Source organism: Odocoileus virginianus, chromosome 4 (genome assembly GCF_023699985.2).
Source record: "Odocoileus virginianus isolate 20LAN1187 ecotype Illinois chromosome 4, Ovbor_1.2, whole genome shotgun sequence".
NCBI lineage: Eukaryota > Metazoa > Chordata > Mammalia > Artiodactyla > Cervidae > Odocoileus > Odocoileus virginianus.
The window spans coordinates 72,250,280-72,277,801 of NC_069677.1; the positions used below are offsets into that span (position 1 = coordinate 72,250,280).

At 47.1% G+C, this 27,522-nt stretch overlaps 1 protein-coding gene across 1 annotated transcript in view; it reads right to left on the minus strand.

Moving 5' to 3' along the window:
- Positions 1–27,522, minus strand: part of EPHB1 (EPH receptor B1) — a 454,706-nt gene that overhangs the window by 105,220 nt on the left and 321,964 nt on the right. The window contains exon 5 of the mRNA XM_070466704.1: positions 20,605–20,940. Within this exon, the coding sequence (XP_070322805.1) occupies positions 20,605–20,940 (336 nt within the window). The remainder of the gene's footprint in view (positions 1–20,604; positions 20,941–27,522) is intronic.

Consider the following 27,522-nt stretch of genomic DNA (forward strand, 5'->3'; position numbering starts at 1 on the left):
TTTACTGAGCATCTGTCATGTGCCAGTAATCATTCTAGGTTCTAGAGAGTCCATGATGAACAATTTAACATTTTCTGTCTTCACAGAGCTTATTTTCTAGTGGAGGGATTCAGAGACTAGACATAATAAATATACAAATTACAAGGTATGTTAAAAATATCAAGTACAGTGGGGGGAAATGGAGCAGAGGAGAAGGGATACAGAATGCTATAATGTAGGAGGCCAGCTGGGGAGAGGCTGCAATTCTGAATCAGGTGGTCAGTCAGGCCGGCCTAAGGAGCATATGTAGGAGCAAGGGATGGAGGAGGGAAGAGAGGGAGGCAGGTGGATACTTGGGAGGAGAGCCCATGAGAGGGAAATGTCAGGGCCATGTTCTGATCTGGGAGCAGCCAGGCAACAGTAAAGAGCCAGTGGGACTGGTGCAGAGACGAGGCCACAGGTGGTAGAGCCGCAGGAACACTAAAAGAGAACCTTGGCTTCTACTGGGTGAGATGGGGACTCATGAGAAGGTCTTCAAACAGGGGAGTGGCATCATGTTTCATGTATCACCCTCTGTTATGTTGCAAATGGAGTGCAGAGGCTGTGGGAAAGCTGAAAGAACTACCCTAACACAACTGCAATAGTCCAGCTAGAAGATCATGGTGATTTGGACCAGACTCGGAGTGGTGGAGGCAGTGAGAATGGGGATGGTCAGATTCTGAATACACTTAAGACTATCTCAGTGGATGTGGGATGTGGAAGAAATAGAAAAGTCATCATGACTCCAAGGTTTCTGGTTTGAGCAGCTGGGAAGTTTTTGGGTAGGGGCATAAGGGAGATCAGAGAAGGCACTGGTATAGGCAGTCTGGAAGGAAAGACCAGGTGCTCTACTTGGGACCTCCTTGCTTTGAGACATCTAGGGTGTACCAGACTAGTAGATGGCTGAGGACAGATGCATGTAGAAGAGGTCCGGGCTGAAAATATAAATTTGAAGTCACCAGTATGTCATATCAAAAGCACCGGAAATGACAGAAATGACCAAGAGGAGCAGAAGAGGTTATATAGTCTAAGATTCAGCAGATGAGGGAAAGCTGCCAAGGGGCCTGAAGAGAAAGACCAGTGTTCTGGAAGGAGAACCAGAGAGTGTGACTGCCTAGAAGCCAAGCAGCAGTGTTCCCAGGAGGACAGGATGTGTGAGGTGCCGCTGTTGAGTTACTAAAGCAAAATTAGGCACCGAGTATGGATTTGGCACAGGCTGGATTGTTAATGGCGGGGGGCGGGGTGGGGTGGGGGTTGACTGTCTCTCCAACACCTGTGTTCACTGTGTGCGGAGCCCCAGGAGAGGATGAAGCTGCTTCAGGGAGAGTGAGGCTGTGTTCTGGAGTTTGTAGAGATGGTCTGGGATCCTGCTGGGTCCACCAGGATGGGTGGGAATGGCCTCTTTGAATCTTCTCCCCACCATCCCAACCCCTGTCCCCAACCACCACACTGAAGGGGCTACCCTTTCAGTCCTCTGTGGAAACAGGCTCATTTGACACAATGTTACTCATTATCAGGGCCACATAGATTTTCAGGATCCTTCTGCCTCAAAAGCTGAAGCATTATGTATTAAAAATTGGAAAGATTAATCCCAATGACCTGAGGATTTTGATGGGCTTGGTTCTTTTCTTTGCCTTGAATCCCTGGAAAGCCATCGTTCAAAACTTAGCATATTTGCCATCCAAGGTGCCAGGCCCCTGCTCTAACCACTCAGGACAGAAGGACAAGTAAAGTCACAGTCCTGCTTGGAGGTCCCGGTTGGGGTCAAATGACAAAGAGACCCTCATAGAGTGGGTTGATCCAGAATCAAAGGAGTCAAATCCACAGACAGGAACGCCCCTATTACATAGGTGGCAAGGACCTCCTGGTAGCCCATCAGCAGCACGCAGACCCAGGAGAAACTGCCAGAGGGTGACAACCATCACGGCCAGCATTTCTCAGGTTTATGGTGATGACGTTGTGGTCACAGACCCCATGGCAGGCTGTTTATCCTCATTTAGGTCATTCTAAATGTCTTACCTTTTATTGAGATGGGATTTTGCACAGGGGAGAAAGTGAGAAAGTATTACTCCACCTCCCTGAAGATCAGGAGCAGAGTACATTTGGTACTCTGCCCTCAGTCATCACCTACAGTGACAACTTCTTTCTCCTTCAAGTGCAAATGCCACCTCTAAATCCAAAGTTTTCCATGCAAGAAAATCTTCAGACCAAACAAAACTAAAAAGTGTTCAGGTATTCATTCAAATACCAACTGCTTTTAGCAAAACTAAATCAGAATAAGATAGGAGGGAAAATTAATTCAAAGAAGCAGCTCCTAGAACCCCAAATACAATGGTTTGAACAGTATACCCTGGCCAGCTGTCTTTTCTCATAAACCTGCATCCTCAGATGAAGGGCTAGTTTCACTGAATCCTTGAAAGAATTTCTTCTTCGCAAGCACACAGATCACTTTTGACTAAACTAAACATTCTACAGAGAGAAAGAAATGAACATTATTAAAATTTAGCAAGTAAGCAAATATAGACCTTTCTTTAGAAAAAGCAAGGACAAAGAATTAATTTAGGGGCTATTTGGAAAGAAGGTACTGATCAAGAAAGAGGTGTTCGCAGACACAGAAACCAGATTGGTGGTTGGCAAGGGAGAAGAGTGCTGGGCAGGGATGGACCAGGAGTTCAGGATTAGTAGCTATGAATGATTATATATAGGATGAATAAACAACAAGGTCCTACTGTATAACCCAAGAAATTATATTCAATATTTTGTGATAAATCATTATAAAAATATGTATATATATATGCATGAAAGCAAAAGTTGCTCAGTTGTGTCCAACTCTTTGCAACCCCATGGACTATACAGTCCATGTACTTCTCTAGGCCAGCTAGGCCACTCCACTGGAGTGGATAGCTTTTTTTCTTCTCCAGGGGATCTTCCCAACCCAGGAATCAAACCCAGGTCTTCTGCATTGCAGGTGGATTCTTTACCAGCTGAGCCACAAGGGAAGGCCAAGAATACTAAAGTGGGTAGCCTATCCCTTATCCAGCAGATCTTCCTGACACAGGAATTGAACCAGGGTCTCCTGCATTGCAGGCAGATTCTTTACCAACTGAGCTATCAGGGAAGCCATCCTGAGTCATTTTGCCATACAGCAGAAATTAACACAACACTGTAGATCAACTATACTTCAATACAATTAAAAAAAAAAAAAAAAGATATGTTTGGCCTACAGAGCCAGTGCTCAAAAAATCCAAACAAACTCAAAATTGCCCTGAACTTCTTCTCAGTAAAATAAAGAGGCCAACCCAACAGGAAGCCAGGATCCAAAGAGGAGAGTGGAGAAGCAATGACAAGTGTTCTGTCAGGCACTGAGGAAAATCTGTGTGAAGGTTCAAACAAAATCAGAACCAGGAGTGTCTGAAAGAGTGTCTAGAGCCAATAATAAAAAGCCCTTTAACTGTTTCAGAAGCAAAAAGAGACTTAAACGTCATTGGTGCAGGGGCTCAGGGACAGAGAACATGCAAAGGCAGGTGGGCTGAGTCCTTTGTCTCTGTTGTTGGGAAGGAAGACCTCAGGGAGACCTTCCTCCCAAACTGCTTCTGAAGCAGACAGATCTAAGCTGGTATATCACATTCAGCAGCGAGTGCACAGAATGTTCCTGCCTGAACTGACAGATGAGATGTGGATAAATTCCAGGGATGGAATGGTCCCAGTTGCAAGGTATGAAAGATCTCACAGGTGATGTGGGACAAGTGTCAGCCCAATCTGGTCACAGGTCACTGCCGGTGGCATCAAGGATGGGGCCAGGTAGACCACCTACTAGCCCTCCATTTGTAAGGAAGGGCTCCAATGAAGATTGGAGGGCCTGCAGCCCTCTGAGACTCCAGCTGGGTCTTCGGAGGGTGGCGTGATTCTGTCTGGAATTTAATAACCCCAAATCTGGACCATGGAGTCTTACTGTGGAACCTGATTTCCTATCTTGGGTTCTCCTGGACCAAACATTTTATGTTTAAAATATCCCTTGCTTGACCTTTTAATTGAGTTACAGACTCCAGTCATATTCAAAGTTTTCTCTTACTCCTTATTTTCTCTATTTGATAGGGGCAGTTTTCTCCCAATGATTAGGAATCTCAGATTCCAAATGCTAGAACAGATTGATATTTTTTTCCCTAGGACAATTACTAAGTTTAAAAGTTATTTCCTAAAGTCTTCACTGACTTTTATGTTCAAAGAATTCTTTCAACATTTATCACCATAATCCATTTGGAGATATAATAAATTATGTTAAAATATTTTATTTAAGATAACCAAAGTATTTATCAGTAGTTTTGAAGAAAAATAATAGCAAAACATGCATGCATTTAAAATTAAGCTGATCTATTATACCAACCCTGCTGGAAGGACTGATGCTGAAGCTGAAGCTCTACTACTTTGGCCAGCTGATACGAAGAGCCAACTCATTGGAAAAGACCCTATTGCTGGGAAAGATAGAGGGCAGGAGGAGAAGGGGGTGACAGAGGATGAGATGGTTGGATAGCACCATCAACTCAATGGGCATGAGTTTGAGCAAACTCTAGGACAGTGAAGGACAGGAAAGTCTGGCATGCTGCTGTCCATGGGGTCACAAAGAGTCAGACATGACTTAGCAACTGAATAACAACAACAATTGGAGTGAGATGTTTGAAGAGGTTATGAAAATATGGAACTTGAATTGTCATAGTTCAGCAAATCTCATCTAAAGGGGAAAACAGTGTTTCTTCTGCAGGTAGAAAGCATGCCAGGGGAAGCCTTGCTGTGAGGCCCTAGAGGGTCACTGCTGAGTCCCCTCTGCTTGGCTTCAGGTAACAAGCTTAGCAAATGTCCTGGAAGACACATGGCCTCTCCAGTTAGGGGTTCTCCTGTCTGAACTTCTCAAGGAGGCCCGTGGATAGGAGCGTCCATTGCCTCCCTCACAATAACTCATGCTGGGCTGGCTGGTGCAGCTTTCCTCAGTCTTCCCATGAAGAAATGTTTGCACAGTGGGGGATGGCCCTCAGAGTGACCTCTCAGAGTGATACAGCTGCCCCAGCCTGAACAGTGTCCATCTGAGGTTTATCACCACTTTTATCATCCTGACCATCGCTGTTTCTAGGACAAATATCCATCATTTGATGAACATTTGGGTTGTTTCCACATTTTGACTATTGTGAATAATGTTGCTAAGAACATTCATGTGTAAGTTTCTGTGTGGACCTGTATTTGCACTTCTCTTGGGTACATGCCAAGGAGTGGAACTGCTGGATCACATGGTAATAACCTCTCTTACTCTTTCTAGAGTAGCATTTCCCAGCTAAATCATCCCTACACTAATCACCTGCAATCTATACCATAAAACCCAGCTGTGAGGAAAACAAGGAGGGTGGTAAGGAATGGTAAGGAGCCAAAGTCCCAGCCCAGAGCAGCAGGAGTTAGCAAAAATGCAGATGGACCATGCTCAGGGCTCTAGAAATGCTACTGAGAGAGGGGGGCCCCTATTCTGACTTTGCCATCTGCTTACTGTGTGGTCATGGGTTAAGGTTACTTAACTTCTTTGGACCTTAAATTCTTCAACTATAAAATAGGAATATTAGCCCTGATGTTATGAGGTTTTCAAATGTTCTGAGGATGTGCCCTGTGTGGTCCATTGCTTCTTCCAACTTGATCCAGTCTGCCAACACTGGGGATGTGGCAACAAGCCCAAAGTCTCCTTCTGGGTCCACCACTGTTCACAGATGCAAATCAATCCCTGGGCATAGGTCCTCAAGGTAAATGTGAAAAGCACAACTCCGTGACAGGCCTTGGGTATTTGTATGATAAATATCTAAATAAACATGTCAACCCAGTCAGAGTGGAGCGATGAATAAGAATGGGCTTAGAGAACAGGAAGGCTAACAGCAGGGTTCCCCGGAGGTTGGTGTGACAAATGCTCTGGAAGAAAGATGGTTTCCTGTAACATCTCGGGATGACCTGCAGTTTTGCTGGGAAGTAATCTAGGAAATAAACGATGGGGTGCCTTGTCCTTGAGGACAAGGAGAGCTTGTGACTGTGGGGAGGGGATGAGGCAGGACCCAATCATCCGGTGGTGTGAGTCAGGCCCAGGAATCATGGAGGGTCCCTTGGCTCTGTGCCCACATTTCTTCTGGTCTGGTCACCCACATTGACTGACACGTAACACCCTGTCCCTGATCCTTGTCTCCCTCTGGGCTTCTTCATATTATAGTACAGCCAGATTAACCAGCCCAAAGCTCATTTTACCTACTTCCTCTGATGTTCCAAAACATTCATTGGATCTCCACTGGAAAGAGATCTCTAACATTTCACAATGTGGCAGCCTCTGGCCAGTCCAGGCTGCCTCCCACCCTTGGAGGATGCACTGCTCTCATCTCACTGCTCTACACACTGATCCCAGCAGAACTCAGCTTTGGGGATCTCTGCCTGGAGAACCACCCCCTCTGCCCACCTCTCTTCATAACCCCACCAAGGCCCAGATCACGCCACACACTGCCCTGGCTTAGCTGTGTCAGACCATGCCCAGCAGAGTGTCCTTTCCTTCCTCCCAACTCAGTCCTTATTTTCAATAATGTTCATTGGGCTGTAATTACCACCTTGGGACACAGTGCACTGGGACCTAACTTCCCAGGTGATCAGCTCTGCTCTCTATCACTGGAGTAAATTCTTTAGGGTAGAGGTCTTGTTTTTAACCTCTTCCCACTGTGTTAGCACATAACAGATGCTCAGTAAAAGTTTGCCTTCACTGGAATGATCAGGGGCTCTTCTCCAAAGGCACTAGAAGTAAAAGGGGTCAAAATCACAGGTTTAAAGGCAAAACTTGGACAATGACCTATAAAGGAGAAAGATGTGGGGTGGGAAGGCAGAATTGTGATTATGCATCCTGTACCTGGGAAGGAATATGGAGTGGGTCTGGGTATAGAGGTCTCCAGGGAATGGGGACAGGAGTGCTTCTAGATCACAGAGGCAGAAACTGGGGAGGCTGGAGCCATTCCCATCTCACTGGAATGTTTCAGCTGAAATGTTAGCCTAACATGAACGGTTTTCTAACTTCTTTTCTTTATAAACTGTGGAATTCGTTCTCCTAAGAAAAGATTCCCTGAAGCATAGAGTGTGAAACAGAACCATGCAGCGCTGCTCTGGGTGATTAAAAAACAGGGGTCCCAGAACCTTGAGGCCAGTCCATTTTCTATCTCCTCAGCCCAAACTCTAAAGGGTTTGTGGAGGGAACCAAAACTGCTGGGCAGCCTCCATCGGTACCCTTGAGACCTCAGATTAACTTTTGTGAGTTCCTAAAAGGCACTAGTGATGAGGTTGAACCTGAGGAGTTGGGGGTGGTCGGTTATCTTTTGCTTTACATGAAACACACCCTTAGAAAAAACCCAAAATCTATAAATGTCAGCTAAAGACATCAGACCCAATAGTACTGATGACAAAGAATAATTTGCATACGGAAGAATTGTGCAAGTGATGAACTGTGTGCAGAGGAATAGTGTTTCTTCTGACATCCCTATTCTAGGAGAGAATTTTGTTGAGAAGGTAATGCTTAGATAACAGGTTCCTCTTCTGTTGATGAAAACTCATTTCATTGCACAAATAGGCTTGAATTTTACATTAGGAAACCTGACTCATTAAATATTTTTGGTGCAGTAACATTTCTGGTCAAACTAGATTAAACAAATAAGCAATTAGTTTGGAGACTGGGTATGAATACAAAAGCAGAATTCATTGTTTTTCTAATTGTTTTTCCCTAATGTGGACATTGGCGTCTTGCTCTTGAGATGCCCCAGACAAACTGTTCCAATCTCCCTCTGTATCTTGACTCCCCTGGGGACAGGGGACTGCTCTGGGTGGGTGGCATCACTTCCATGCTGTTGTAGAGTATTACCTGAGTCTCATCACGGGCTCAACCAAGTGTGAGTCGGGGAGAAAGTGATGGTTTGCAGCTGGGTACCTGAGTCAGCCCCACACCCACAGGGAGGCACCTCCTTCATTGGTCCACCCACTGAGGGTTTGGTTCTAAGCCAAGGGAGCATGTGACAGTGGGGGCTGGGGCCTGGGGGCTGCTCTGGGGGCGTGGGTTTATAGCAGAGGCCTTTGTTTCTGATAATTACCTCTGAGGCAATTATCTGAAATTATCCGAGAATTCTCTGGTTCTCTCCTGGAATCCTCTACCTGCTAGTTCTCAAATGTATTCCCAGATCAGCAGCACCTGAGAACTGGGAAGAAATGTGGCATTTTGAGCCCCACCCCAGACCTACTGAATCAGAAACCCTGCAGGTGGAGCCCAACAGCCTGAGTTTTAACAAGCCCTCCAGGGGATTCTGGGGCAAGCTCAACTTTGAAAACTGTTTGTCTAGAAATCAGAATGTTACATTTTAAAAGGACATCTGGGGTTATTCAGTTTTCTGTCAATTCTTACAATTTATGGATTATAGCACCGAGGGAGAGAAAGAAAGCTGACTTCCTTGTCACTAGCAAGCTAGAGCAGAGTCTGAAACAGCATGGTTCCTGACCCTGAGATGGACTCTCTCCCCTCCCCATATACTCAAGCTCCTAGCAACTTCAGAACCCCTGGAGGATGCACAGCATGGGCAGAGTCACATAATTCATGGTTGCAGAGATCAGGAGCTCCACAGAGGTGAACGTGCGCAGATCCCTATGCTAGGAGGATGAGACATCCTAGTGAGTGTGTCCTGGGGCCGCTCTGCCTGCTGGGTCATCCCTCCTGGCAATTTCTCTCTCCTGGGGCAAACAGAAGGTGCGCTGGCAAAAGGAAGTGACCCTGAATGCTGTGCCCCACGGCAGCAGGAGGCTGTGAAGGGAAGTGTGAGTGATGGGGGTTCTTGTCAGGTGATGTCCGTCCTAGGCAGGGGCCCCAGGGTGGCTTGTAGGGCGGCTGGGGCAGGCCATTCAGCTCCACTTCCCACGGGCCTGTCAGCCTTTGTCCTGTGGGACCAGAGCAACGGTAGCCTTGATTTGCCGAATGCTTGATCATAGGAGGCACCAAAGAGGCCACAGGGAGAGATGACACCCCGTGTGCCCTCTTGCTCCGTGATTCTCACCCACACACCTGCAGCACGGCACCTACCACCACCACCCAAAGCCGGTCATCACCATGCTGACAACAGAGAGGGGAGCCGTGCCTGCAGCCGCTGTGACTCTCCTCCCTGGGCCTGGAGGTCAAAGTCTTCCAGCCTCAGGGCCAAGATGTCCCCCGCAAGCAATCTGGATTCCACGGGCACTGCCCAGCGGTGAGCCATCCCTACACTCCGTCCCCACCATATTCAGGGCCTCCATCCCCTTGACCTTGACTTCCTCCTTCACCACCCTGCACACCTCTGCCCAGGCCCTCAAGACTGCCCTTGACTGCTCAAGAACCAGCAAACTCCCCATGGCCTCCACCAGGCTCTTTCCAGAACATTCCCTCCATGTCTTCCTTAGGGAACAGTAGCTCTCCCTGCAGACCCCTGCATCCTGTGGCTCTCCCCAGCATGGTGGTTATGACTTCATGCCCAGCACACCTCAGCGTCAGGAGGTGGGCTGTGTCCTCCTTGTGCCCCATCCACCTGCACCCTCTGCCCAAATGCCCTTGGGCTGGACCACTGCTCCCCGAGCCTGGGACGGCGGTGCACTCCCTCCCACATCACTCCCTGACTCACTGAAGCCTTGGGCTTCCCTTTCTGTCATCTTCTCAGTCTGTGCCTTGCCCTCCTGTGGGTAACTCCAAGGTCCACCTGAACAACGCACACTCCCAATCCCCACAACTCCTCCAAATCCGCCCCTTCCTGACATTCACTTGAACCTGGCCTAGCCTGAAGTTGCTCCAATTTCAAAGCCACACATCAAGTATACTTTTTGAATGCAAGCAGCCTGCCCACCCGGGGCAACCTCTGATAACTCCACCCACACACTTCCAGCCCCACCCCACCCCCAACACAGCCTTAACTGGTTCTACATAGCCCTATCCTAATTCGTATCCTGCTTCATCCAGCTTGGGTTCCATTTTGCAATAGTGTAATTGACAATATTCCCCTAAGCAACAGGCGTGAGTTGCCTTCATCTTTCCATAGTACACAACCAGTAAAACTCAACCTGAGAGAGACCCACCATCCCTTTTCTATAAGGCCTGCTCTGAGCAGCCAGACACTGCTGAGAAAGCCACACAACAGGGCAAATGGGCAGCTTTGTAAATGGAAGATCACCAACTTCAAACGAGCCTTCAAAACACTTTCTAGAAATGCTGAATTTCTCTGGTCAATTCCATCTCCCCTTCTCTGGAGTGCACTGCCTAACATTTTTCATTCTCCTTCAACCCCAAAGCCTCCTCTCTCATTCTCAGCAACCGAGCTTATCTCCCACCTACAGAGAAAATAGAAGACTGAATGTCCAACTGCATACATAATATCTCTGCTTGGGCACTCAGAATCTCCGCAAGTGACACATGCACAGAACCCAGCCCACCATCCCTGTGCCCTTCTGGGAGCTCCTCTGCGGCTCCCACTTATTTGCAAATCAGCCCTTCCTTCTCCTGCTTTGGTTTCTTTGTTTCTGAGGAGCCCATAGAAAAGCTGCTCACTGAGCCAGACTTCCAGCACCCTCCCTGGGGAGCCGTGGCTTATGAGGACTCAGTTCCCCTGTGTTCCCCCAGGCGGCACCCACTCAGCCTCCCAGAGCCTGTCTCCCTGTTGAGCTGCAGCGCCTCCTCGGAGCCTCGGGGCTACCTGTTTGAGCCTTGAACCTCAGTGACCCCTCGAGCCTCCTTCTTTGCACTCCTTGTCTTCTCCCCCTTCTAGGGCATCAGATGAGCCGACAGACACCAAAAGCCCTGTTTCCACCCAGCACCCCCAACACCCACCTCCTCACAAGCTTCCCTCCCCACATGCAAACCCGTTCCTGCAAACAAATGGCAGTGCACTGGGTCAGGAGATGCCACCAAACTGTGAACATTATGTCAGGCCCAAGAGGACTTCCTGGGACATGGGACACTGCACAGAGGTACCGGGATTACTGGAGCCGTGAGACCTGGTCTTTTCCCTTAGGAGCCCTGGTCCATCCGGAGAAATACAGTCCATATGCACAAACAACCCGTGCATATCTAGGAACTCAGTCGTTGTCCTTACGACTAGTACAGCTCCGATGACAACACGTGCATGGGGTTTTCTATGGGGCTCCCAGGGCCATGAATGGGTGCTTGTTCCCCTGAGCTTTTCTGGATACAGAAAGCATTTGTTCTGTCCAGAAGAAAAGACAGAAAGGAAGAAACACAAGCACATATTCAAATCTCCAGGGTTCAATACTACAGCTGATGTTGCCCTGCAGGTCTGCTCTCAGGGGAAACTGAGCCCCAGGCCTGGGATGCTGGCAAAAAGTGCCCCTTGCACTAGAATAAATCTGGGGTCCAGCATTGCCTTTATTTACCCGGAATGCCTAACATGTCTTTTTTCCCCATCTTTCATATCCGCTCAGAGAAGATGTTAATTTTCTGAAATTAAACACTTAGCTTGATTACTGTTTTGTTAATTGCTGCATTCAAAAACCCCTGGTGCTTCTGCCTGTTTAACATGGATAGTGCTGTGAAAATGATAGGCGCGGAGCCGGCATGCAGGTGGACAGACAGCAGCCCTGGAATGCCACCCTGACATCCCCGCTGGTGCCTGCTGGAGCAGCTGGGGCCCTGACTGTGGGGGAAGGCGCAATCCAACCCCCGCCCGGCATGGCTGAGTGTCTCCCACACAGGGCCGTGTTCTGGAAGAACACTGCACCCAGGAAGTCCAGGTCTCAGCAATATCTGGGAGAATGTAGGGTCTAACCACAGTGCCTGCCAAGAGATGCCAGAGGAGGGAAAGACCACAGAGAGAACGCAAGCTACACCATTTGTTGATATCTGAGATGAATTTAAGAAGGACTGAGGCATCTATTCATACATTCATTTGATAATTTATTAATTCATTCAATGAACAGTTCTCAAATGCTATTATTTTAAGCACCTAGCTAGACACGGGGAAACCATAGCCACACAGATGGATATAGGACCCAACTCTCCTGGAGATGACTTTGTTCAAGGAACTGACATTTCCCAGAGGAGCAAGGAGCCGGCTCATTTGCCGGGGCCACCCCCTTTGCCTGGGCTACAAAGCAGACAGAAAATATCTCCTGATCCAACTGGAGGCTCCCTCTGTAAAGAGGGTGATAACAATCTCATTCGGACTTTGAACAGGAGAGGATCTTACTACAGTTCACTGCCGGCAATCTCCTTTTCACCTAACAAACTCTGTACCTAGAGCGCTTGGCCCAAGAGCTAGTAAAATGAGCAAATAGGTCCCCAGGGTCCATGGGGCCCTGCAGTCATCCTCAGAGCAATGCAGCTATTCTCAAGCTGTTAGCAGCATCCCTAGGCATTGCTCAGGACTGGAACAGGGAGCATACATATGCCCAACCACCGAGTGGCCCAGCACGAGAAATCTGTCCACAAGAGGTTCCAACTGCTCAGACAATGAATAATATAATATTCCATCCAGTATTGTCTCTGTGTGGGCTTCCCAGATGGCACTAGTGGTAAAGAATCTACCTACGAATGCTGGAGATGCAAGACATGAGGATTTGATTCCTGGGTCAGGAAGAGCCCCTGAAGAAGGAAATGGCACCCCATTCCAGTATTCTTGCCTGGAGGATGCCATGGACAGAGGAGCCTGGCAGGATACAGTCCCTGGGGCTGCACAGTCGGACACGACTGAGCAACCGAGTGCACACCTGTGTGGCCAACAGCCTCCCCAGACTGAATGCTCTTGAGCAGCAGCATGTGATCACATCCTAACTTTCACCAAGTGTGAGCTGGCACTTCAGTAGGCTGTGGAACCCAGAACCCAGCTGAGATCCCCCTTGGTGCCCTTCTGGGCCTCCGAGCCAAGTTTCAATGAATGCTGGGGACCAGAGCGTGAGCTCCCCAAGATACAGACTCCTGTCTGTGCTGTTTGTTCCTGTGTTCTTCGTGCTTGGAACCATGAATGACACACAAGACCTCAATAAATATTTCTCGAGTCAGTGAATGAGAGCCCCTAGGAGCAGAAGACAAGCAATCGGCAAGTGGAAGGCAGTCACAAAGACTGTGGTGAGTACATTTCCAAAGTTAACGTGCTTAAACAAACAAACAAATCCCCCTCTGAATGTTTTTGAATCTCACTATGTTCCTTTGAGAGCACTGGGCTCCTGGTAATACCCGACAATCAGTCCCTTACATTTTCCCTCTAGGATCTACAGGGGAGGAAGGGACCTGGTTCCCTGATGACCTAGAAGGATCACTTGCCCACCTGTGGATCACCAGGACATATTACGATCACTGCACATCAACCAAACATATGTCATATGCAGGGACTAAAGAAGCATGGCAAATATTTATCAAGACTTTGTGCCTAGTGCTGTGTGGTCCTTCTCTCATGAAGCTGGGGCGGGAGGTGGGGTGGGAAGTCTGAGTCTCTGCAGAGGTCACCATCTAGTGCAGAACCTAAGGCTGCCAGTAGTGGAAGCCCATGACTTTGGTCAAGGGCAATGCTACATGCTGACCTGCTCAGCTCAAAAGACAAGAAACCCTATTTGCTAATGGCAGGACCTCTCTGAGGCTGCTTGGACGTTCCTTCTCAATAGCAGGGCTTCAGAAACAATAAAAACAACCTTTTTATGATAAGAAAGCAATGAAATGAACTATGAAATTGAATTGAGAACAGTAAAATTTTCATTGACTTTAGGTTTTTAAAAAACTTTTCCTTATTAACTTCAATGAAAATTTTCCTTAAAGTCATTCCCATCTTTTTGAAGTTTCGACTCAATCTTCTCTCTGCTCTAGAGCAAATTTCACCTGCTAATTTCCAATGAGACCAGCCCTTAAAAACAGACTAGATTCAGCATATGGATCATAACACTCTAAATTTTCACAGGCAGCAGTGTAATATTGTTTTAATATTTAATTTTGAGATTTACATAATATCTTTCCTCCAAAGAGCTCAATATATTGCAATATCATAAAATTCCTTTTCATATTCAAAGATTATTCTTTATGCATGCAAATACTATATTTAACCAAGGAATAATGCAAATTAGGTGATGTGTTCAGAGGAATTGGTGGGCTGGGTAATTCATGTATGGGAAAAGTAGCATCTCTGAGTGACTTTAATTGTTTGGGAACTTCAAAAATGCCTTAAAATGGACAAACTAGGGGCTTGTGGCGATTGGCAGAGTGGTATAGAATTTTTTAAATAAAATTAAGGAACAGGTTGTGTCTGTGTTGCAGGCTCAGGGGATGTGTTAGTATTTTACATGTAGTCAGCATAGCAGGCCATATATGAACTGTGTGTAATATAAATGTCAGATAGAAATGCTGCTGGTGTGTAGTGCTGCTTCTCCAAACACAATGAGGAGAGACAGTCAGGCTCCTCGAAGCCACAGAAGGAACCTGTTCTGGGTACACACATTCCATTCCATTCTCACCCTCTCCATTAACCCCCTGGGACACAGATTTCCCTGCTCTCCTTTCTGGTACCTACTCCTTTCGTGAAGAATGGCCACACTGACATCTGTCATTTATCTTATCTAGATGACATCAGTCCCAAACAAAGGGACTCAGGGCTTTGGAAAGAGAAAGACTGGAGGAAAAAGGCCCAGCAAATTGCTATCTGGCTCAGGATACATTCTCAGAAATGATGATCATCTCCCAGTCCATCACACGGTTTGCAAAGTGATTTTCTATCCCCTGTGTCATTTGCTCGTCACACAGCACTAGGAAGCAGGTGTCATTACTCCCATCTTACTGGGGAGAAAGGAGGGATTGTGGCAATTCAATGGATTTGCATGAGTCACGTGAGAAGCAGACAGAGGGACCAAGCCCAGGACTCCCCCGCCCACTGCACAGCCACCACCATGAGCCCAGGAATCAGGGAAGGTGACTTCCCCATGGTGGGATGAGATGGTACATCACAGCACACTCACCATTTAGGCCTGGCAAATCAGATTAGCTCTTTAAGTCTATGGGCAAGTCACAGCCAAAAAGTCGCATCCAGAATTGGATTTGTCTGCCTCTCAAGTGTTTTATGATTTTCTAGTTATTCGTCAACATTTTTAATCTGGATTTTCAGTTTCTAGGATCTGGCAGCACTGGGTATGGCACTACTTGCTGGAGCTGAGTACGGGCTGCTCCTTTCTCCCCGTCGGTTCTCTGTGGTCCCCACCCCCCCCTCCTGTCTGGCCCTGGGTTGCTCCTCTCTGTTACCTGCCTGGCCTCATGGGTCTTTGAGTGTAATCTCTCTGGCTTAGATGCTCCCAAATTTACTGACTTTATGTTACCACACTACAAGTTGATTTTATGGATGTGCTGGTCTGGTTTGTCTTATTTTTTCCAACATTTCCTCTAAGGTCCTTGTCCCCAACTCTGACACTCTGAGTCTAGTTGGCAGAAAAGATAAGTAAAGTTTGTCATTCACTTTAATTCTGTCTGACAGCTGGATGATCCAGCCATCATTATGAACCTGGGGCCAGGTGCCAGAGAGTGACTGCAGGAGTTAGTGGTGATAACAACCTCTCTGCAGATCGCTGGGCCACTGCAAGGGAGAGAGTTCCACCTGATCTGGTCTATTTTAAACTCAAGGCAGCTGTATTCAGTGCAAGGCTGCATCCCTAAAGACCTCACGTAAATCTAAGCTTGCATAATTCATAACCAACCCTGACCAAAGATGATGGACATTTTTTTGACAGCTAAAGTGGCCCAGCTATGTGGCAATAGCTTAGAGGGAGCTTACAACTTACACGGCTCACCATAATGCGATTTTTGATTTGTCTGAGAATAAAATGGATACAAACCTGAGTATGAAACCCAGAAACATCATTTGCTGGCTGTGAGAGGCTGAGCAAATTTCAAAAGCACTCTGAACCCAGTTTCTGAAGGCGAGGGTGGGATGTTTCAAGAGAACAGCATTGAAACATGTATATTATCTAGGGTGAAACAGATCACCAGCCCAGGTTGGGTGCATGAGACAAGTGCTCGGGCCTGGTGCACTGGGAAGACCCAGAGGGATCGGGTGGAGAGGGAGGTGGGAGGGGGGACTGGGATGGGGAATACATGTAAATCCATGGCTAATTCATTTCAATGTATGACAAAAACTACTGTAATGATGTAAAGTAATTAGCCTCCAACTAATAAAAATAAATGGAAAAAATAAAAAATAAATAAATAAATAAATAAAGAACTTGATAGGGACTTGACACATTGGAGTTGCTCAAAAGTGGTAGTTCTCTGCCACTGTCTGTGAGCTGGATGAAGATCCTAACCCTGATACTCTTCAAGATCCTTGAGTAGTCTGACTATATACCTGACTGGGGTCATAACAGGAGGAGATGGAGCTCTCTGGATCTCAGTATTCAATAGACCCATTTGGTGTCCCCAGTCATGCTTGTTTCTGATGGAAGAAATATTAATATACCTAATGTGTACCCAATGGACCAAAACATAACTATAAAATCTCCTTAGATCACAACCTTAGGAGCAAAAGAAGTGTATTGGTGACTTTCTCAGATAGAATGATGTCAACCATAACCCTTTTTGTCAGGTACAAAAAAAAAAAAAAAATCAGCTAAGATGAGCTGTCCGCCTCCATTGGGTAGGGCTTATGAGGGTGACACAATGCAGCATCAATGTGGTGTACCTAGGAAGCCCAAGAAAGAACAGCATGACAAACCCTGACTCTGTTGGAGAGTAAGGATGGCTCACCCAGCCACCTGTGGTCCATAGCTCCTAAACAAAGGAGGAACCACCCCAGAGGAGTGCACAGTATCCAAAAGTATATAATGATGTTCAGATCAAGTTCAAAATACTTGTGGCCAACTTGTCCAAACTCTTCCCTCATGTGACCCAAACATCTATTGTCAGGATCCAACTCACCTTGGGAATGATTTTTACCCCTTAACAATTGTACACCTATCTCACATCTCCATCCAGAGGCAGGGGGAAGCCTTTAATGATTCTGCTGCTGCTGCTGCTAAGGCGCTTCAGTCGTGTCCGACTCTGTGCAACCCCATAGACGGCAGCCCACCAGGTTCCCCCGTCCCTGGGATTCTCCAGGCAAGAACACTGGGGGGGCTGCCATTTCCTTCTCCAATGCATGAAAGTGAAAAGTGAAAGTGAAGTTGCTCAGTCGTGTCTGACTCTTAGCAACCCCATGAACTGCAGCCTCCCAGGCTCCTCCATCCATGGGATTTTCCAGGCAAGAGGACTGGAGTGGGGTGCCATTGTCTTCTCCGTTTAATGGTTCAGTGTCACAGAAAAAATTGTGGAAGGTAACCAGGTTGCACACTGAGGTCCCCTCCCCTCAGCAGGATGGCATTGTCTGGCTCTGGATAACCCCTCTGTGCCTGTAAGCTCTGACATGGGGAGCCCAGAGGCACCATCCACCTTTCAGGGCAGGAAACTGAAGGCAGAGGCAGAATAGATGGCCTGCTGACCCTTCTTCTAATCCTAGATTCCTCAAGCCATTTGAAGTCTCTGTTTCCTTATTGGAAAAATTGGGAACAATAACACACAAGCCACAGAGTAATTATGAAGACCAAATGAGTCCATGTATTCCAAAACTGTAACTCAAAACATGAGTTACAAACATGAATAATAACTATTACTCACCTACTCCTTAATCAGGACCCACTTAGTAGTCTTCCGTCATTTCAGTTCGGGCTGTTCCATGAAGGGAACAGATGCTCAACGAACACTTAGCAGGTGACTTAATGATTGATCCCAGGACTACTCCTGGTCAAATTCTTTACCTGCCATCTATCTGAAAGTGAAAGTGTTAGTTGCTCAGTTGTGTCCGACTCTTTGCAACCCCATGAACTGTAGCCCACGAGGCTCCTCTGTTCATGGAATTCTCCAGGCAGGAATACTGGAGTGGGTAGCCCTTCTCCAACCTTCTTCCCAACCCAGGGATTGAACCCATCTCTCCTGTAGATTCTTTACCATCTGAGCCATCACTCATGACCCAAATAGTAGGAGAGATGTGGCCACAGGTATTGATAAGAGGTCACAACACATCCAGAGATGAGGATAGGGAGGCTGACCCGGATCTTGCCAGAGTGGAAGAGCTCTGGGGGTGCCCTGGAAAGGGGACAGATATGACTTCTTGGTAATACAGGGGTTCATCTACCTCATCCCTTAACAGATTTGAGTGAGTCACTGGGAATCTTTTGATGGTATTAATCTCTCTTTCATCTTTTATAAAATCTGGACCTTCCATTCATGTTCTTAAAGTCCTCTTGCAGAGGTATAGGCTCAAGTGTTTATTTTGAAAGTTCTCATCCTTTTAGACAAATTATCTCTTGGTTGAAAATAATTTACATTCACATGTGGATTCACCAAAGCAGTACACTGTTCCTCGGTACATTGTTTCTTATCCAATGGATAAGAAATCACTGATTAACCTGATCTTTATTTTATAATAACCATACACCATGAAGGAGCAGCTGCAGCTTTACCTCATCAATCATAAACTTTCTGACACCCTAATTCCAGAATTCTCAAAGAGAAGTCATTGCTTGGATGGTGACAGTGGGACTAGGCCTACAAAGTCAGGAAAAGTTAAGAATAAAGGGCCCATCAGAGGCGGAACAAAGGACATGAGAAATGCTTCTGGAAGGGCCAATGGGTAAGGATAAACATAAATATTTTGAACATTGGTGATGCAGGGTCCCTTGCAGGAGCCCTGGTCTCTCAGCCCCACATGGCCTGGGAAGATGCAGATGGCAAGACAAGCAGATGGGCAGGTTCGGGAATAGCAGGGAAGGGAAGGGAGGGGCAGAATCAAAGCAAACCAGTGTAAGTGGCAGGTTTGTTCACACATGCTTAGAGAGAGAAAAGACAGCCAAGCCCAGTGTAACATGACAGCCTGGCAGGATTATTATTCCCAGAAGCTGGGACACTAAAATATTTCAGCCAGTTTTCTGCCTTAAACTCTCCAAGGGAAATACTGCTAACAAAGGCTGCCCATGTTACGTGCTCATCATGATGCAGAAATTACCATTTCCTTCTCTTTGGGTAAGACAGGCTGTCACAACCTTTGTCTCCATGGCACTGGGGCTGTGGTCACCAGCTGGAGGCTTCCACACTTCCACTCTTATTTTCTCACTACACACGTATGCATGTAAACACGTGACCACACGCATACATACAAACACGCACACACGAACACACACATGCTCTCAGCAACAACGCAGCCATCTGGATAGCCATGCTCTCTGATGACACCTTTTTTTCTTCTCCGTTCTGACAGCTTAAACCCAAGAATCATCTGCCATCAAAGATGCCTGGTATTAAAAGAGGCAGAATGAGTCTCAGGACTGGGGGAGGGAGCAATGAGGAGTAGGAAAGGATGGAGAAGGATAGACGAGGTCAAGAATTGGGAGCTATGTGGAAGGAGAGAGAGCTCAGCTCCTGCTATTCCACTAACAAGCTGTCCTTTTAGAATTTGCTGATTGAGAAAAATCCATAATTCCAAGTAAGATCATGGTCCACTGCCTATGATTCTCATCATTGTCTATAAAAGGTGATCTAAACATCCCCTTTGAACCTTCCCCCCAGGGGGGAACATTGCTCATTTCTATTTCCTTTGGTATTTACTGCATGAATACAGCATATGATGCTTGGGATACACCACCTTGCACCTCTGCACTTTGTGTCTATGCCCTGGAAATTTTTCAGTTAATGAGTTTCATGGGAGGAACAATGGTGTCCAAGTGTCACTGTATCCCTCACAGTGTCTAATCCACAGCTTGGCACACAGTAGATGCTGAATAACTGTCTCAATAATGAGGGAATAAATAAATAAATGAGTGAGTACATGAATGGACTGATTAAATGGATTTAAAAAATGCACTGTTGCAAGAGGTGTGAAATGTAATAAAAGGAAAAGGTCAGAAGAGCAAAAGACAAGGAGATAGAGAAGAGAAGAAAATGTGTTCTGAGCTATGCAGTAGAGGGATGCACTGGCCATCAGGATCGATCTATTATAAACTGTCTGAAGTCTCTATAACAGCGTAGCATTCATCTGAGCCAGCTGTAAAGGAGAGTGCACTCTTGAATTGCATGGGTTTAATTGAAAAATAATCTATGAAGGCAATACGGACAAGATTTCTAGGAAGTTGCTTTCATTGGGTTTTCTAAGAAAGCAACACGGTGTCCTCAAGATTGTACAGTGCTTCTGCCCATCCACCCACCTACCCATCCAGCCATCTGTCCATCCAAGGATGTTCCTTGAGCCCTAGCTGAAGGTGCAGAGCACTGGGTCCCACGCTGGCCTGAATATACATCTTTGCTTTTGTACCAGGCACAGGAAAATCCCTCAGAATCCAGTTCACTCTCAGAGGTGAAACCTCTCCATGGTCTCGAATGTCTGTCGCCTGATACCTTCACTCCTGGGAGGAGGCCTGAGGACAGACTAACAGGTTGGGTGTGGCTGCAGCTTTGTTCCTGCACAGAGGTGGCCAAGTGTCAGCCCCACAGATGGACAAAAGGAGCGCAGACACCTCCAGACTTACCAGCTTGGTTTGTGGTGATGTTGACAGAGACGTGCTGTGGGGGAAAGGGACTCTTGCTGGAGACCCCATTGACAGCCTGGATGTCAAAGGTATACGGGGTATGGGCCCACAGGCTGCTGATGGAAACGCGGCACTCAGTCAGGCCCAGCTGCCTGGGCACGAACTCCACGTTGTCGTCACAGCGGGAGCAGCTCCGGCGGTCTGCCCGGCACTTCTTACAGATGATGTTGTAGGTCACGTCATCCCGCCCACCCGTCTCCCGAGGAGGGTGCCACTCCAGAATGATGGATGTCTCATTGACGATGGAGATGACATTGCGGGGACCTGATGGGACACCTGTAGGGAGACAAAGAAAGCCCCAGTGAGGTTGGGTGGAAGCTTGGCCAGCTTCTCTCCATCCCTCTTTGGTGTGATCCCACCCTCCTCACATACACACATCCCCTCTCCTCCCTCAACTCTAAACAACCATGTCCCAATCGTTTCTGAGAAAAAATGACAGATGGAGATGACAACCTGTTGCCAGCTGCCCTTTTAGTCATCCCAGTGAGGCTTTCCTTCTTTGAATCATGTCTGCCAAGGGAGAGGAGGATGGAGGTCTTGGATACAAGCCCTTTTGTTCTCAGGACTAAGCTGCCTCCTCCAGGCAGCTTTAGCATCGGTGACACGTATGTATACTGGACTCTTATTGGATTCCATGTCTCTTCTTAACTTGTGTAGAACTCAAGGTTTGGAGGACAGGAGTGACCTCTCCTGGGACTCAACATATTCAAGCATCTTGCATACTGTCTCACACAACCTGGGATCTATGTGGTATGTGCATGGCAGTGGGAGTGTTTCATTGCAGGATGGGCTTCCAGAACACCTGGAGAAATGAATGTTCACATTGTACAAGCATTGGTGCACAAAGCCATGTTGGGTAGGAGATTCACACAGCCACTATTTCTTACCCCACGATACAAGAAGAGCATAGGGGTCTGTCCCAAACACTCTGCTAGCTACCAGAGCTGGTCTTAAGCTGATATGGCACTCAAAATGTTGGTGGTCAGATCTATTCATGGGAAACAAGAGATCTGAACAGACCATCTCTCCTACAAACCAGTCAGGTTCACCGGGACTCAAGGAAGGCAGCCTCTTTCCTCCGGACAGTTCCATCCCTGGCTGCTGTTCACACGCCTGCAAAGGCTGAGATGCCTTGTTGCAAAACTCTAGAAAGCTTGGTCCCTAGAAAGAGGGCAGAATGCTGCTAAATTCATGGCTGCAGTCCCAAGCATTTTGAGATCCAGTTGGAGAATCTCCTGCCCAAGAACAGAATGGATCATAGCCTCCGGTTCCCAGGATGGGCTCTGCTTATCCTCAGTATCCACCTGATGGAAACAGACTCTGCCTGGAAGCCCCCCTTCTGAATGGAAGGCCTGCGGGAGCCACTGCTCTGGATAGTAATGCATTCAGAATTCACGCACGTGACTGTCGCCAGCTGAACGGAGACATGTGTAAAGCAGTTCATGCTGGAGACAGGAATCAAATGCCAACACACAGAATGAGGGAATAACAACAAGGTCGGGGGGCACCAGGGAAGGATTCTGTGTTGAATCAGTCAACAGCAAGCAGAGAAAGCAGAAAGCAAATATTAAATCGGATTCTATTAAAACATGAAAGAAAATCAGTATTGTACTATATAAAGCCTATTAGACCTGAGCTAAAGCATAGTTTTCATGCATGCTTGTAACAGGGCAGGATTCATGAAGCATTTTTACTGAGGTCTTGCAAACAGCATTCAAGAATTTCTCACCCATCTGACCAGGGATAAACATTCATCTCTTTTGAAATCAGTGCACAGCTAGTAATGGGCAGGCATTGGGGATTGCCCTAGGTGAACTTCTATTGGGCATGGCCAGCCTTGTCTCACACCACATTCATCATTAATGTCCATATTGGCCAGTGCCTGTCTTAGACATGTCTGTTTGCTCGGATGGATGAGACTCGGACCACAAGCTCCCCATGGTGAATGCCATCACTGTCTGACTCATTGTCACAGCAGACAGCCTAGCCTCAGCCACAGGCCACTGTTTCTCATAGTCATAAAAATTACATTCACCAAGCACTTGTTCCACGCCAGGCATGGAGTAAATCCTTTAACCATATTATCTTGGTGCATCCTGTGGCATCCTCTGGTTATCATTCAGAAAGCAGCCTTGGGCAGAGGGGCAGAGACAGTACTGTTAAGGAGAGTGACCATTTACCCCTCCCATCCACTGGAAACGCGCCCCCCCCCCCCCCCGCCCAATTCCAGTTACCTCCTCTTGTCCTTGAACTTCAACTTCATCCTCTCCCCTGACTCTACTCTCTCCACTTAAATTTGCATAAGTCATTGCCATTTAAAACCCAAACATGGTCACCTGGAATATCTTTTTCTATGTTGAATGTCCTCTCTTCACTCTCCAGCCAAGCTTCCCCAAAGTGGAGTCACACATCATACAGGCTATCCTCTCTCCCTGCTCAACCACCTGCAGTCTGGTTTCTCTCCCACTCCTATATCATGGCCTGCCCTTTTTTTTTTTTTTTTTTTGGTCAGGGGTAGATCCAACCAGTCCATCCTATAGGAGATCAGTCCTGGCTGTTCATTGGAATGAATGATGTTGAAGCTGAAATTCCAATACTTTGGCTACCTGATGCAAAAAACTGACTCACTGTAAAAGACCCTGATGCTGGAAAGATTGAGGGCAGGAGAAGAAGGGGATGACAGAGGATAAGATGGTTGGATGGCATCATTGACTCAATGGACATGGGTTTGGGTGGACTCCGGGAGTTGGTGATGGACAGGGAGGCCTGGTGTGCTGCAGTTCATGGGGTCGCAAAGAGTCGGACACGACTAAGCGACTGAACTGAACTGAAAGGGTAGTGTTGGGGGTTCCCTACTTGACAAATCCACAGAATTTGGTCCTTACGTTCCTAACATACTGTGTGGTCACTGGCCAGAACATGGGGACCTAACACATAGTTCGTCAGCGGCATCTCCTTTCCTCAAATCTTTTCCTTCCTCTGTATCTCTATCACCTCACAAAAATGGGTTCCACCAGTTTTTCTGCCCTAAAGCAAAGCCTCTACTCATTTCTTCAACACCGCTTTCCATCTCTCCCATCCATTCTCATCCACCAGGGTGTGAGTTTCAAAATGTACATGGGATCATACCATTCTCTGCTCAAATACCAGTTATTTAAAAGTTTGCCCTCCTTTCCATGTCCTTCAAGTCCCCATATGGACTTGCTGCTCTTGATTTCACCTCTGGGTCATATTGTGACCAACAGGAAGCTCCCGCCACGTCCTGTGCGCACTGAACTCGCTTCACATCCCTAAGCCTCTGCACTGCATTTCTCTCTTTCGTCTGGAATTCTTCCCCTTCTGTCTACTTGAGGAACTCTTGCTCACCCTTCCAGATCCAGCACATTTCACTAGGAGACTTCCCTGATGCTCACAGTCATGCATCTCCCCTCTGGGCCTCCACAAGCCCATTTTTGGCTGTGTAACTCAGAATCGTATGGAGGTGAGAGCTGGACCATGAAGAAGGCTGAGTGCCAAAGAATTGATGCTTTTGAACTGTGGTGTTGGAGAAGATGCTTGGGAGTCCCTTGGACAGCAAGGGAATCAAACCAGTGAATCCTAAAGGAAATCAACCCTGACTATTCATTGGAAGAACTGATGCTGAAACTGAAGTTCCAATGCTTCGGCCTGATGCAAACAGCCAGTCCACTGGAAAAGACCCTGATGCTGGGAAAGACTGAAGGCAAAAGGAGAAGAGGGAGGCAGAGGATGAGATGGTTGGATGGCATCACCAATTCAGTGGACATGAACTTGGACAAATTCCAGGAGATGGTGAGGTACAGGGAAGCCTGGCATGCTGCAGTCCGTGGAGTCAGACACGACTTAGCAACTGAACAACAACAACTCAGACTCTACCATCACACTGTGATGGGCTCTTCCTCTGCATCCTCACTACACTATGGCCTCCTGGTGAGCAGGGGCTGGTAGCTGGCTTGTCTCCATGATTCCCATGTCCAGCACTCTGCCTGGCAGGGGTGGGGGGGCATTCTACCAGTTTCCGACCTCTGGTCAGTGTGCAAGGCTGTAGGTCACACGTGTGCACACGTGTGGGGCTGGGGGAAGATACAGGGGCAGTGAGGACCTGTTGTGTCCCTGAGTGGGGTAGAGTGAAGTGAAAGGCACTCAGTCGTGTCTGTCTCTTTGTGACCCCATGGACTATACAGTCCTTGAATTGTCTAGGCCAGAATACTGGAGTGGGCAGCCTTTCCCTTCTCCAGGGGATCTTCCCGACCCAGGAATTGAACCAGGGTCTCCTGCATTGCAGGCGGATTCTTTACCAACTGAGCTATCAGGGAAGCCCAAGTGATAGAGGGTTTGGTAAAACACAAGTGGCAGAAGAGAGGCTGAACCATCCCTGACCCATCTATGTCCCTGGGAGCTGAGGAGACCTACCTTGGTCGATATTTTTTCTATGTCTGTTCATTTGCTTCCCATTCAAGAAGAAAAGCAGTGAGTTTCCATGAATGATGAATTTTTCGTGTCTGTTTAAAACAGCCTTCATATGAAGCAAGCACGTCTCATCCATGGTTGCACTCCAGGGCACATGCATCTGTGGGCCATGAACGGGGGTCTCTGGGAGCCATGGTTGCTGAGTCCAGGGCTACATAAATCTGAACCCTTTCCTTCCAAGATCAGAAGCAGACTTTAATGGCCCTTCCTGGAGAGCAGACTCAGACAGCCAGGAGAACCTGAACGCCTATCTTGTGATGTCAGAAGCCAGCATGGTGCCTGGGTTCACAGCACACCCTTGTGGAGGTGGCCTAGGTCTGGGCCATAAACAGCTTCTAGAACCTCATTCACTATTTATTTGTTCACTCACTCACTCTTTAAATAAATACTCCTGCACTATTTTGGGCACTTGGGAGATAGGATAAAGCAAACCAGATGAGCTTCTGCTCCCATGGAGTTTACATGGCGGGGAGGGTGGGGAAGTGACAGAAAAGAATAGAGAAATAAAGAGATAAAGGAGATGAATCCAGATAATAATAAGTGCCAGGAAATAAACCTGCCCCTAGGCTCAGATTGCCTCCCTGCAATGCTTAGCTCTTGACCCTTTTCCTATGAGGTCCCTTCCAGGACAGGCAAGCCAGGTCCAGTATCTGGGCAGCTAAAACTTTGATGGTCCCAAGTCCTGCATGGTCCTGATGACAAGGACGCATTTTTCCAAGTAGGCAGCTTGGACCCTCCCGTGTCTGGACAGAGTGTGACCACAACAGAGTTGGCTTCCAAATAAATCTTCCTAAAGGAAGTGTCAGGGCCACTTCCTACTCATCTAGGCTGTAGCCCCATGTTTGGGGTCCTCCCCCTGCAGAGAGAATTCGTCTAGCACCAGGTCCCCAACAACATCCTTAGGAAGGAGGCCAACTGAGACCAGTAAAAAAAAAAAAAAAAAGAAAGAAAGAAAGAAAGAAAACCACCTTTAAAAGGGGGAGTGGAGAGGGAACCAGCGAGAGAAAAAAATTTGCTTTATCCGTCCTCAGAAGCCCTCAGGAAGTGTGCTGGCAGGGCTCAGAGCCAGGGTCTCCTTGTCTAAGCGCCCTGCTCTCTCGTCCGCGTCCTCGTTTTTCTTAATTACATACAGACAGGCTTTTTGAAGCCTCTCTGATCTGTTGCCACGGTTACTACTGATGAAAGCTTCCTGCTAAAAGGGCTAGGAAAACTCAGTCCTTTTAAAAGATGGGAAAACTGCTGAGCTGTGATTCTCTGGGTGGGAGGAACACGGTGGATTCTGAACTGTGGGGATGGGTTTCCAGGGTCTTCCAGGATGTGCCTGAGAGGTTAGCTCAGCCCACATGAAGCATGGATGGCACTGGAAATTCAGAAGGTTAGGCAGAATTTATCCTTCTCGAGCCATGAGCTACCCCAAGTGTTGTCACACTGAGATGGAATCTCCTGCTTCTTAATGTGTTTTGGGCCAGATGAATTTTTTTTTAAAGAATTGAGAGACAGAGTGGGTGGGAAAGAGTCTGTGAGTTTATTTGTATAAAGCTGGAAATAAGAGCACTCTTGAATAATCAGAGGGGAAATAAGCTTAAGACAGGTAAGCCTCAAAAGCCAATTTTATCAGGAATCTTAAAAAAGCCAACATCCTAGTTTCAGAATTTTGATGTGAATTTCTGGCTGGTCCAAAGTACATAGCAGGCAGTGTCCAACTAACTGTGCATTGCTGTTGCCAGGGTCTGTGTCCCTGTATCCCTCACCATGGAGAGCAGGTGAAGATGACAATCACAGGAAGGTGATATACTCCTGGGAGCCCCCTTGTGCAGGCTGGAATTGGACTCCTCTGCCTAAGGCCAGGTCCTCCCTTGTTTGTGAATGACCCCTTGAAGAATCTGATGAAAGTAACAAAGCTTTTCCTGAGAAAAATGAACATGTACTTGAACATATATGCATGTTTTCAGAGACTCAGGGATCTCTGAAAACAACCAACAAACCTCTTAAATGTTTGCAGCAACAAAATTTAAAAAATATTCTCTTGTTGGCAAAGCTTAGGAATGTGAACTTCTAAGCCTTAATTTTCTACCCCCAGGCCCAGACCTGTGTGGAGAGCCCATAAAGATATAGAGGTTACAGGCTATAATGTTGGGGAACCCATATGTTTATTAATGAGACAAGATCCCTTACCTATGGAGTATTGGGAATTATGGACATATTTAGCTAAGGATCAGAGCAAGTGATCCAGACACAAAGAGTTACAGACAGATGTTTGAGGAATGGTAGTAAGATCAATGCAGGACAAAATTTTTTGAGATGGTGTCTGGGCATCTTGCCCACAAGATTGGAGCTGTACTTGAGGAGAGGCACCTTGAAAGCTATTTT